This window comes from Triticum urartu, chromosome 2A (assembly GCF_056163025.1).
Source record: "Triticum urartu cultivar PI428250 chromosome 2A, HENAU_Tu73, whole genome shotgun sequence".
In the NCBI taxonomy this organism is placed as follows: domain Eukaryota; kingdom Viridiplantae; phylum Streptophyta; class Magnoliopsida; order Poales; family Poaceae; genus Triticum; species Triticum urartu.
In genome coordinates, this window is record NC_141874.1 from 114,083,324 (window position 1) to 114,094,839 (window position 11,516).

The following is an 11,516-nucleotide window of genomic DNA, read 5'->3' on the forward strand; positions in this document are numbered from 1 at the left end:
AATCGTGGCACGCAGGTCAGGCGTGGCTGGACTCGGTCACATAGATTACAATGGTGATACAAAATACATACGCTAACAGACTAGAGGGAGGGGGGGGGGGTTGTGATTGGAGACTACAAATCCCCGCAAAAAAAAAGGAGACTACAAATGTTAGTTTAATTGCCGATATTAGGGATAATGCAGATAAAGTTCAAATTTTAGCTTAATTACCATTGTCCTTATGATAAACTTAGAAACTCTCATTATCAGTAACAACGTTGTCATCAACACCTAAATGACATCAAGGGTTAAATGCACTTTCAGTTTGCAAATTACTCTCTGAAATACATATTTTGAAATTGAAATGCATCTTCTGAAAATGAAAAATATGGTATAGATTATTTCACTGTGTGAAACAGATAATTTTAAGCAAATGTTTTCAACAGTATTGCTTCCCATCTTACGGTTGATAGATCCACTAAAGCACAATAAGATGACCTGACAAAAACACGATGCAACATAAACTGTCGTCCCATCACCATTTTAAAACACAGAGAAGAGATCCTGCAACTTAATTAACTTTCTGTCTTTCTCCTCGGTGCCTAGGATTTCAGGATGGTGCGCACGGGGAGCAAACTCTCCACGAAGACGTCGGCGGTGGCGCCACTCATCCGCTGCCCGCTCTTGTGCTGGAATACCAAGAAAGCACCATCGTCACTACCGCCGCCAACGTCGTAGGAGCATAGCGACCCGTCGGCGCACTTCATGATCAGCCTCCTGCCGCTGCGTACGAACAGCGGCCTGGGGATGTGCCGCGCGCTGCCGTTCAGCTCGAACCTGTACCTGTGGATCCACTCGTGCTGGTCGTGGCCGCCGTCGGGGAGCACCCACAGGTCCATGTTCACCCCGCCGTCGCCGCACCACTGCCCAGCGGGCACCAGTGACGCGCAGAGCCGCCCCTCGAGCTCGGAGAGCGACGCCACCGCGTCGTCGACCGCGGGGAGGTCGATGTGGCGCAGCTGGTAAGTCGAAAGGTCGAAGCCGAAGACAAAGGGTGCCCCCAAGAAATTAGCAACGTAGTACACCACGCCGGCGATGTGCACGCCGCCATCGCTCGGGCAGAAGCTCACATCCCACACTCCCACCTCCCGCTACATGCGGCTGAGGCCCCGGCCGCCGCGGCCACCGAGGGCGCAGACCTCGCACGTGACGTGCGGGGCGCTGGAGTAGGGCACGCGGATGTCGAAGCGCATCACCTTGTACTCGCCGGTCGACGGGCAGCGTCCGAGGCAGTACCAGGGGAGCTGGTCGGCTCCCGTCCTCGTGCGGCGGTCGCGGACGAAGTTGTCATTGTCACCGCCAAGACGGAAGCAGTCGCCGGTAGCCGGGTTGATGTGACGCCCCGAGACCGATGCGTCAGGTGTCTTCCAGTTATTCGTGTTGTTGCTTTGTCATTCGTTTGCATGTTGCATCTTGCCATGTCACCATCCGCATTGCATTATTATGTTTTCAAAACTTGCATCCGTTCGGGTTCCCTCGTTCTCTCCGCTGTCCGTTCTGAATCCAACCACACTCGCACGCGCCCGCGGCATGTCCGAAATATTATTTTATAAGTGGCCGGAAAATGTTTTTGGAATGGGATGAAATTTGACGTGTGATCTTATTATAGCGTAGATAGACCGTCTGTCAAGTTTCATTGCATTTGGAGTTCATTTGACGCCCCAGCGGATAATTATAACGGCAGTATAGCCGGTCATATGTCAGACGGTTTCGGTCCCCGAAACTGCCGCCGGGTCTCTCCTTCTCTTCTCTCCTCTTACCCCAAGGCCTCTCTTCACAGCCCTCTTCCACTCTAACCAGCCCACCTAGTCCATCCACCTACCCCTCTTTGCGTCCGGAGCCGTCCGATGCGATCGCACGGTCTGAAAACCCCTCTTTGCACAGTGCACCGACCCCTCACATGCGCGTCCGAAACTTCCCCGGACCCGACACGGACAGTCGTCATCGTTGGATCCGGATCATCCCCAAACATTTATAAAACGTCACCGTTTCTTATTTGGACTCCCCACCTATTTATTTCTCGATCGTCCGATTATGATCGGAGGGACCAAATAGTCTCACTTAAACCATCTACTATATATATCTGGACAAACCCTAGCCCTAGATGTCCCCTCCATCAAATCCTCCGCCGCCGCCACTCCACCAAATTCCCCTCGGGATCCATCCCGAGCCAACCACCTCTCCACGTCCCCGATCCATCCACCAACCAGCATCGCCTCCGACCAAGTCTCTTGTTTTCCGCCGCCACCCGTCGCATCTTCCTCGGGATCCATCCTGATCCCGCAGCCAATCCTCCACCTCTCCTCGAATTCATCCATCGGCCAACCAAATCCCTCCACCTCCCTCACTGACTCTGGACGCGCCCGCGGATCCGGCCGTCTCTCGCCATGCCCGCGCCATCCCCATCCCCGGCGTCGTTCACGCCTCTAGCCTCGCTCCCAGCCTCCCGCAAGCAGAGGCCCCGCGAACCTCTCGCTCCCTTGAGCTCGCCGCTCCTCCCGATCCAACGCGCCCTCCGGCGACCACGACCACGACCAGGCCAAGCCTTGCCATCCCTAGCCTCCCCCTCGCCATCCCTCTCTCTCCCGTTGCTAAACTCTTTCCCTTTCCCTGTGTTCTTCACGCAGGAGCTACAGTAGGCCATGGCGCCCTCTTTTTCCTCGCCGGAGCACCGCATCGCCCGCGCGTTCCCATGCTTCAACAGAGCACGGCGCCATGCCTGCCTCCTTTGCCTCGCGCTCGTTTACCGCCGCCAAGTTCGTGCTGCCATGCCCCGCCGCTGCTGCTGCAAGTCCCGCTCCGTCCCAGCCTCTTCCCCGCCGTCCTGGTCTTCTCCTCGCGCCCAGACGTCCTCGTCGAACCTCGCCGGAGTTCTTCCATGACGCCAGCAACAGCAGCAGCCGCTGCACCCTCTCGCCGCCGTTTTTGCAGGAGCCTGCCGCCCATGGAGCTCCTGAAGGTTCCCGTCGCATCCGCCTCATTCCAGGGAGGGACGCCCTCGCGCCACGCCATCGCCCGGATCAGCCACCCATCGCCGGAGTTACTCGCTGGACCTCTGCACCCGCCGGCCTCCCTGCTTCTGCTGCTTCCTGCATCGGTCGTCGCCGTCTTGCTGCTGCATCGAGCCGCTCCAAGCCGCCGCTGCATCCCCTGCTTCGAGCGACAGAGCACAACGGGTCATGCCCGCGTTGACCAGTCGCCTCGCTCATCCAATGCCTCGCCTCGCTCATCCAATGCCTCGTCCCGCTCCTTGCTGGTTGACCGCGACCACACCTGGGCCGCATCTCGCGCAAGGCCCAGCCACGCCCCTTCAGCCATCCAGCCCACCAGATCCGAGCCACGGCCCATGGTGAGGCCAACTCCAACGCCTCCTGTGTTTTTTTTTCTTTCATTGTTGGGCCAGTAGTTTCGGTCCATGATGTTTTCTTCCCCATGGCGATTTCATCTTTTATCCAGAGACTAACAGTTTTACAGAAAATCCTCTGTTGTTCATGCATATCATATCACACAAAATATGCATCATATCTAAAAACTTCAACTATGAAAAATGCTTAGAATTGCATCTAGATTCATAATATCCAACTTTCATACATGTTTGAAATGTTTAAAATGTTGTTTGATTAAATTTGCTCTAATAACATGCTAAAATGATTTAATTCATAACTAAATAACCATAGCTCCATTTTAAATAAACTTTATATGTAAATGGAGTAGAAAATGCCTAGTTTAACATAGTGGCATCAATTTGCATGTTTAACAACTCTAAAATATGGTTTAGGGCAGAACAGTGCCAAACCTAATATATGCATATGAGGATTTTTCGGAATTGTTGTTTGTTATTTCCGGCCTCATTTAAACTTGCCTAGATAGGTAGTTTTCGTATGCTTCACCTCTTGCCATGCTAACCAACATTTAATATTGTTGAGTACCTCAACAAGAGAGAACTCAATAAGTCATGTGGTGTTTCGTTAATATGCAACTCGTTGCATATTGAGCTCCACTTAATTTGTAGTATTGTTTGTGCACTTTGCCATGCCATACCTCATTAAACCGAACATGCATCATACTTGGTTGTGCATCATGCCATGTTTATGTGATGGTTGTTTACTATGTTACTTGCTTCTTTCCGGGTAGCTTCTCTCGCTAGCTTCGGTTCCGTTCCGGAGTTGTGAAGATTCGTTCGACTACATCCGTTTGTCTTCTTCATGGACTCGTTCTTTTTCCTTGCAGGATTTCAGGCAAGATGACCATACCCTCGAAATCACTTCTATCTTTGCTTGCTAGTTGCTCGCTCTATTGCTATGCCGCGATACCTACCACATGCTTTATCATGCCTCCCATATTGCCATGTCAAGCCTCTAACCCACCTTATCCTAGCAAACCGTTGTTTGGCTATGTTACCGCTTTGCTCAGCCCTTCTTATAGCGTTGCTAGTTGCAGGTGAAGATGAAGTTTGTTCCTTGTTGGAACATAGTTATTGTTGGGATATCATTATTAATATATTGTTTACTTTAATGCATCTATATACTTGGTAAAGGGTGGAAGGATCGGCCTTCTGCCTGGTGTTTTGTTTCACTCTTGCCGCCCTAGTTTCTGTCATACAGGTGTTATGTTCCTTGATATTGCGTTCCTTACGCGGTTGGGTTATAATGGGAACCACTTGACAGTTCACTTTGAATAAAACTCCTCCAGCAAGGCCCAACCTTGATTTTACCATTTGCCACCTAAGCCTTTTTCCCTTGGGTTCTGCAGACTCAAGGGTCATCTTTATTTTAAACCCCCGGACCAGTGCTCCTCTGAGTGTTGGTCCAACCTGTCAGCAGCCGGTGACCACCAGGAGCAACTCTGGGTTGGCCTACCGGAATCTTCGACAATCCGGTGTGCCCTGAGAACGAGATATGTGCAGTTCCTATCGGGATTTGTCGGCACATTCGGGTGGCTTTGCTGGTCTTGTTTTACCATTGTCGAGATGTCCTGTAATCGGGATTCCAAGTCTGGTCGGGTCTTCCTGGAAGAAGCAATATCCTTCGTTGACCATGAGAGCTTGTGATGGGCTAAGTTGGGACACCCCTGCAGGGTTTGAACTTTCGAAAGTCATGCCCGCGGTTATGGGCAGATGGAAATTTATTAATATCCGGTTGTAGAAAACTTGACACTTAACTTAATTAAAATGTATCAACCGCGTGTGTAGCCGTGATGGTCTATTTCCGGCGGAGTCCGGGAAGTGAACACGGTTTTGGAGTTATGTTTGTACGTAAGTAGTTTCAGGATCACTTCTTGATCACTTCTAGTTCACGACCGTTGCTCTGCTTCTCTTCTCGCTCTTATTTGCGTAAGTTAGCCATCATATATGCTAGTGCTTGCCGCAGCTCCACCTCACTACCCTTTTTTCCCTACCCATAAGCTTAAATAGTCTTGATCTCGCGGGTGTGAGATTGCTGAGTCCCCGTGACTCACAGATTACTTCCAAAACCAGTTGCAGGTGCCGATGATGCCAGTGCAGGTGACGCTACCGAGCTCAAGGAGGAGCTCGATGAAGATCGTGTTCGTTGCGTTGTTTCGTTTCTAGTTGATCAGTAGTGGAGCCCAGTCGGGGCGATCGGGGATCTAGCATTAGGGGTGGTCTTTCTTTTATTTTGGTTCCGTAGTCGGACCTTGATTGTATTCTGCATGATGTAATGCTATTTTTATGTATTGTCTGAAGTGGTGATTGTAAGCCAACTCTTTATCCCTTTCTTATTCAGTACATGGGATGTGTAAAGATTACCCCTCTTGCGACGTGCCTACTATACGGTTATGCCTCTAAGTCGTGCTCCGACGCGTGGGAGATATAGCCGCATCGTGGGTGTAACAGTTGACTAGCTCGGCCCCGCCGAGTCCGTTCCGAAGGCAGGCGAGGGGGCCGCAGCAGTTCTGCACGCCGTAGCCCTCCGTGGGCTCTGCCCTCCATCGGCGCAGCGCCAGCCTCGCCGTCCTGTTCTCGTCGACGATCCTGCCCGGGAAGCAGGCGGCGCCGTCGAAGAGGAGGATGGAAGGGTCCCTCGAGCACGCGGCTGCGGCATGGTCACGCACGAAGGAGGGGCTGGAGATCATGGAGCACCATCTCCTGCAGACGACCTTGCACCTCGTGGCCGAGGATGGCGGCAGGAGGGTAAGGATCTTGTACAAGGTCAAGTCCGGGAGGCGCTCCGTGGCGTCGTCGTCGGACTCATCGCCGTCGACTGGTGGCATCGGTTCGTCCTCGTCCACGGCGGCCGCCCCGATCCGGCGGGCTGGTTTAGGGTTAGGGTTCCTGTGTGATCGGGCTGCACATTGCTAATCGCTTATTCTGTTTTTAACACCAGCGCACGTGTTTTTTCTTTTTCAGAAATTATCAGCGAACGTGTGGTCTTTTTTTTCCCGATGGAAACCAGCGAACAAGGAAAGGTGTACAGGCCCGTGATGAGACACCTTTCGTGGCCCATTTGGCCCGTCGCAAGTAGCTTCCCCTGCGCTGCACGCCTCTGTTCCCTTCCTCACGACGCAACTGAAGCCGTCGTCTTCGTACTCTTCTTCCTCCCCAGATCTTCCTGCACTACCGCTACCTCGTTTCTCCCCCTCTCCCGCACGGCAGCGTCGTTGCCCACCAAACTGCTCACTCCACCCGTGGAATCTCGCCTACTTTCCCGGCTCAGATCCGAGCTTATACGGTACGGGGAGCCTCGCCTTCCCCCCCCCTGGTCTGTCTTTCGAAGTTCACATTCAGATATTTTAGCTGTCGTCCTAGTTTCGCTAGTGTCTTGCTGAGCTACTTTAGTTGTAGCAGTACTTCCTTCGTCCGAAAAAGCTTGTCCCTCAAATGGATATATCTAGCACAACAAGTTTGAGACAAGCTTTTTCGGACGGAGGGAGTAGTAGTTTATTCGCGGAGAATCTCTGAATTGTGTGAGTTTTTTTTTTGTCGATTGGTACGGTGGTCTCGGTTTCTTGGCGTCGTAGCAACTCAAATTGACTCGTAATTTGCGACGGATTCATGTAAACTGCCATTTCCGTTGTTGGGTGTGGAATATGCCCTGTTCATGGGTTTCTTTATAGCTCCATTTTCCATAAATTTTGGTTCATGGCTTATGAACAACTTTCAGTATACACTAGTTTTGTACTCTGTTATGGCTGCTATTGGTTTGTTCCATGTGTGTGTATGCGTGTTTTGAACTAATTAATCATGTTTGCACACAGGCTTCGATGTCTTATTTGTGTAACACCATGCTATCTGTTGCTCATCCTGTTACAGCGAAATGGTGATCCTTTGTGCTGGCCAACCTGCTCCTTCGGTTCATTCTGAATTTCTGTCTCGATGGTTATCACTCAACAGCCCCAAAATGCCTTACGCTCTGAACTCAACCGCAAGGAAAATCAGAAAGCAAAACAGACATCGGCGGATGATCACTTTTGCAAAAAGTTCTTCATTACAAGGTATTTCTCATAGGAACTAAGCAAACCATCCCATTCAGTAGCTAAACTAGATTTCGCCTGCTTTTAGATGCTGGAAATTTACAGTAGTTCCTTTGGAAGCAATATATTCTTTGGAAATTTCACAGTGAATCATGTAAATCGTGATTCGAGTAAATGTTCTTGTATTTGCCCAGATCTTCGGATGCTCTTAATGGCCTAGCCTTCAGCAAATGTTGTGTAGCAATACGATTCACTTGTTATGCCATGCCCTCTGTTATGATGTAAATTCTGAATTTGTGGCTGAACCTATACTTATTCTTGTTAACATTCAGACCATAAAATTATTGAATTTCTACCTTTCATTGCATTGTCCAGATTCCGTGGCATCTGTAAAGCCATCTCGTCTTCTGCCCACGGTGGAACCAAAAACATTTCCCAATAGTGTCCCTGATGAGATACTATTGAAACTCAGATTGGAAGAATCTGATGCCTTTTACATACTAGAGCTGTGCACAAGTAGAGAACTTAGTTCCTCTTTGCTAGATAAGAACTCAGCGATCTTAATCTGCTTAATTGATGTCGATGGTGACTCCTTGTTACAAAGAGTACCAGCAATCTATGGTGACCAACCTTCACATGGCACCAAGGCATCACAATTCCTCCCCTTTCAAAGTGGTTCAGTTGATATCATCACCTTTAAAGGTCCCAAATTGCAGACAATCAAAGAAATCTGGATCGGCCTTGAATCAGGTACACTATCCACCTAGTTGTCTGTTCTGCGCATATATGTGGCCGGTGCTTACTAATACTAGTGTACCCTTCATTTTCACAATATTACCGTTGAAGATCAGGTTCATGGAGATTAGATGGTTTAAGTTTGAAAGTGATCCATGGAGCACGGAATACACCTGAAGATCTTGAGGGAACACTTGGGCTCAAGTTCAGCGGTTTACAGTACACGTTCGACAAGCTCAGTGCGCTGCTTGGTGAGGATGGAGCTTCAGTAGTGGAAGCAAGGCCAATTGCTGTGACTGACTTCTCAGGAATTAGCATTTCTGATCTTCAAGAGGGGCAGTTATCCTCAGCAAGGACAGACTCAAGCATTAAGGAATTGAAGGAAGATGGACTGAGAGAGTATGCTGATCTCAAGCAATCCTTGCTGCTTTACGACATATCTATTGTTATAACAGGTTTCTCTGCCTTCACTCTGGCTTCGAATGATGGAGCCGCCTACTCGTTCCTCGTCGGCGGGATTGGAGGGTTCCTGTATCTATTGCTGCTCCAAAGATCTGTGGACGGGTTACCGGCAATTAGTTCTCCTTCAGAAGCGAGCAGTTCAGAGCCCAGTATGAACTTCAGCGGCGTAAAAAGGCCATGGTTGATATTGTCGATTGTAATGGTTGCTGGGGCTGTTGCACTGAAGTACGGTGCTGGTGGTGACAGCTTCGAGCTGACTCCGACTGAGCTATTTGTTGGCGCCGCAGGGTTCTTGGCGAACAAGGTTGCTGTTCTTCTGGCAGCATTCAAACCCTTGCAAAGTAATTTGGAGAGCGACGATGGATCTATGGACTGAGCTTCTTGAGGACATTGCTCTGAATATACTAGCATAATGTTAAAAAAGGGGGTAAAATTTAACAGATGTAGCCTTTCATAGTAGCTCGACAGCATTCAAGATCTTAAGCTAAGTATGGAAAGTGCAGGGGATCAGCCCAGAGGCAGAATTGAAGAGCGTGTGCTTGTAACTTGAGCCTACTAGTAACTTCATTCCATCAGCATGCACAACCACAGAAATTCATCCCTTAGCATCCTTTTGAGTCAGTCAAGAACAGATGGTCTGGTTGATAAAATCATAAAATACATTTCTGGCCGTGACACCTGGAGATACCAGATACCTCAAATGGTTCAAATGTTCATTCCGGTGAGATGGTTTGGTTACTAACTCCAAACTTATGATATTAATAGCATTACCATATGGTATATCGATGTAAATAAATTAATCGACTGTCCCGGGCAATTGGGCTGCTAGGTATTACAATACAGATGTCTGCATAGAAAGTGGAGTTATATTTGTCATATGTGGAATGTTCTTACGATTGGAAATATAGATGAATTTTCAGTGTGTTAAATTAATATTTGTGAATTATACTTGACATTGAAATATGATATTAGTGATATATTTCACCAATATCAGTTTCAGACACTAAAGAGAGCAGATTCACAAATATCATATTTCAAAAGTATGATTTCACTCAATTAAAAAACACAAATTTCGAAAAACTGATTTTAAATAGATAACATTTTCTAAACAACAAGTTTCAAATATTTCACATGGAAATCTGCTTCATATATATGAAAACTGATTAGACTCATTTAGAAAAAAAATGATTTTACTCATTTCAAAAAACAAATTTCACTCGTTTTAAAAGAATGGTTTCACTCATTCTGAAATACTGATTTCACTCATTCAGAAAATAATTTCACTCATTTTAAGAAACTGATGTTTGTGAAATATAACTGACATCTAAATGAATGGAATGAAATAAGCAACTTCTCGAAAAAATCATTGAAATAAGCAGCTTCACAAATATCAAATTTCAATTTCAGCTATATTTCACAGGATTGAGTGAAATGAGTGGACTTTAAATGTTGAAATTTAAACGTGTTTGAAATGTATCCAAGCTTTGTCCTCAAGGTCTTGGCGCTAGGAGTTCAAATATATAAGAACAAAATGGAAAAGATAGTATAGTTTAGAATATATGAATGATTGAAGTAAAATCATGTTTGAGAAAAAGCAAGAGAGATAATTCTATAAGGGCATCTCCAATACTGACTCACAAATTTGCCTCGGCGGTGAGGCTTGGGGCGCCACATTGTCATGTGCTGGTTGTTGATGTGGGCATGGGCATCCGCGGCGCAATGTAGTCCGACATCGACGCCTCATTTGCGATGTTTTCCTCGAGCCAGGCTAGCTCATGCTGCCCACTTGTCGATGCCGATCTCCTAGGCGTCATGAGTGAAGGTGCGTTGATATATTTTGGTTTGGAGTTTTGTCGTGCTCCGAGGTGTCGGTTATGGGTGTGACGCGGTCTATGTGCTTTGTTCTCTACCTCTTCACCATTCGTAGCTTAAGTTTGGACAAGATGAGTAGTGTGCCAGCGTTGTCGTGGTGGACGTGCTTGTTAACCTCTTGGTGTAACACTGTGCCAAAAGCCGTTGTATCGGTCATCTCGACTCTTTTTTATGAATATATGATACGCTTCAACAGACAACTAGAAAACTTTCTTTTCTTTATCTTTCTTCTCAGTGTTCGCCCGAGACTCGAAATAGTTAGGAATTAGGAAATGTGATTTTATCAACATCATCCCGCTCTCATTCCTACCAGGCACAAGGTTTGTTAGAGCAACTCCAAAGCGCCGATCCATTTCGTCCGCCTGCGTTTGTTTGGGTTGGTGTGGATAAAAGTGGCGGCCTAACGCGCCGACCTAAACCTAAATCACGTCCGCGTCGCGTCCACGCCGACGCATTTGCGGCTCAAATTTGCGCCCCAAATGCGTTGGCGCGGACGCCGAACGGACGCTTTGCGCGCCTTCTCGTTATCCGCTGCGTCCCCACATGGCAGCCGTCCAACTACCCGCTGCCCACGCGGTCAGCTTAATTTATGACGACGGGCCCACGCGTCAGCGACGGCGCTCGTCCTTTTTTAAGCCGACCATGCGGCGGGGCCGTCCTCATCCATACTCGCCGTCCACATCTGCCCACCTTTGCTCCCTCGTCGCCGGCAAACCCTAGCCACCACAACCACAGCGAGATGGACCTCTTCTCCGGCGCCAGCGGCAGCAAGGCCAAGGGCAAGTCCCCCGCCACCCCTTTCCCCTCCGAGTTCCTCCCACCTCCGCCGGCGCCTCGCCGGCAGAGGCAGCGCGTCAACGTGCCAGTGCACCAGGCGGAGTGGCACTGGCAGAACCGTCAGCCTCTGCCGTATCCGGACGCGACGCTGCCGCACGACTGGCATCTGGATCCAGATAGGATCCCAGTGCCGGCGGCGC

General features: G+C 48.9%; 1 protein-coding gene and 1 pseudogene across 2 annotated transcripts; one reads left to right on the top strand and one right to left on the bottom strand.

The window, feature by feature from the left end:
* Window positions 1-581: 581 nt before the first annotated feature.
* Window positions 582-6,503, bottom strand: LOC147984186 (uncharacterized; annotated as a pseudogene).
* Window positions 6,504-6,538: 35 nt separating this feature from the next.
* On the top strand, window positions 6,539-9,596 carry LOC125536139 (uncharacterized). 2 transcript variants are annotated; one of them, XM_048699283.2, is made up of 4 exons: window positions 6,539-6,728; window positions 7,310-7,491; window positions 7,846-8,220; window positions 8,322-9,596. In XM_048699283.2, the coding sequence occupies exons 2-4, from the start codon at window positions 7,314-7,316 to the stop codon at window positions 9,041-9,043; spliced, it is 1,275 nt and encodes a 424-aa protein (XP_048555240.2). In that variant the 5' UTR covers window positions 6,539-6,728; window positions 7,310-7,313; the 3' UTR covers window positions 9,044-9,596. The 2 variants fall into 2 exon arrangements, with proteins under 2 accessions (XP_048555240.2, XP_048555241.2); XM_048699284.2 differs by having other exon boundaries at window positions 6,591-6,728; window positions 7,255-7,491.
* Window positions 9,597-11,516: the final 1,920 nt, after the last annotated feature.

Bases quoted from the DNA above. Each gene is read 5' to 3' on its own strand.
- LOC125536139 (XM_048699283.2), top strand. From the start codon at position 7,314: ATGGTGATCCTTTGTGCTGGCCAACCTGCTCCTTCGGTTCATTCTGAA. The intron at 7,492-7,845 runs GTATTTCTCATA...TGCATTGTCCAG, and splicing joins AAAAAGTTCTTCATTACAAG to ATTCCGTGGCATCTGTAAAG. The intron at 8,221-8,321 runs GTACACTATCCA...GTTGAAGATCAG, and splicing joins CTGGATCGGCCTTGAATCAG to GTTCATGGAGATTAGATGGT.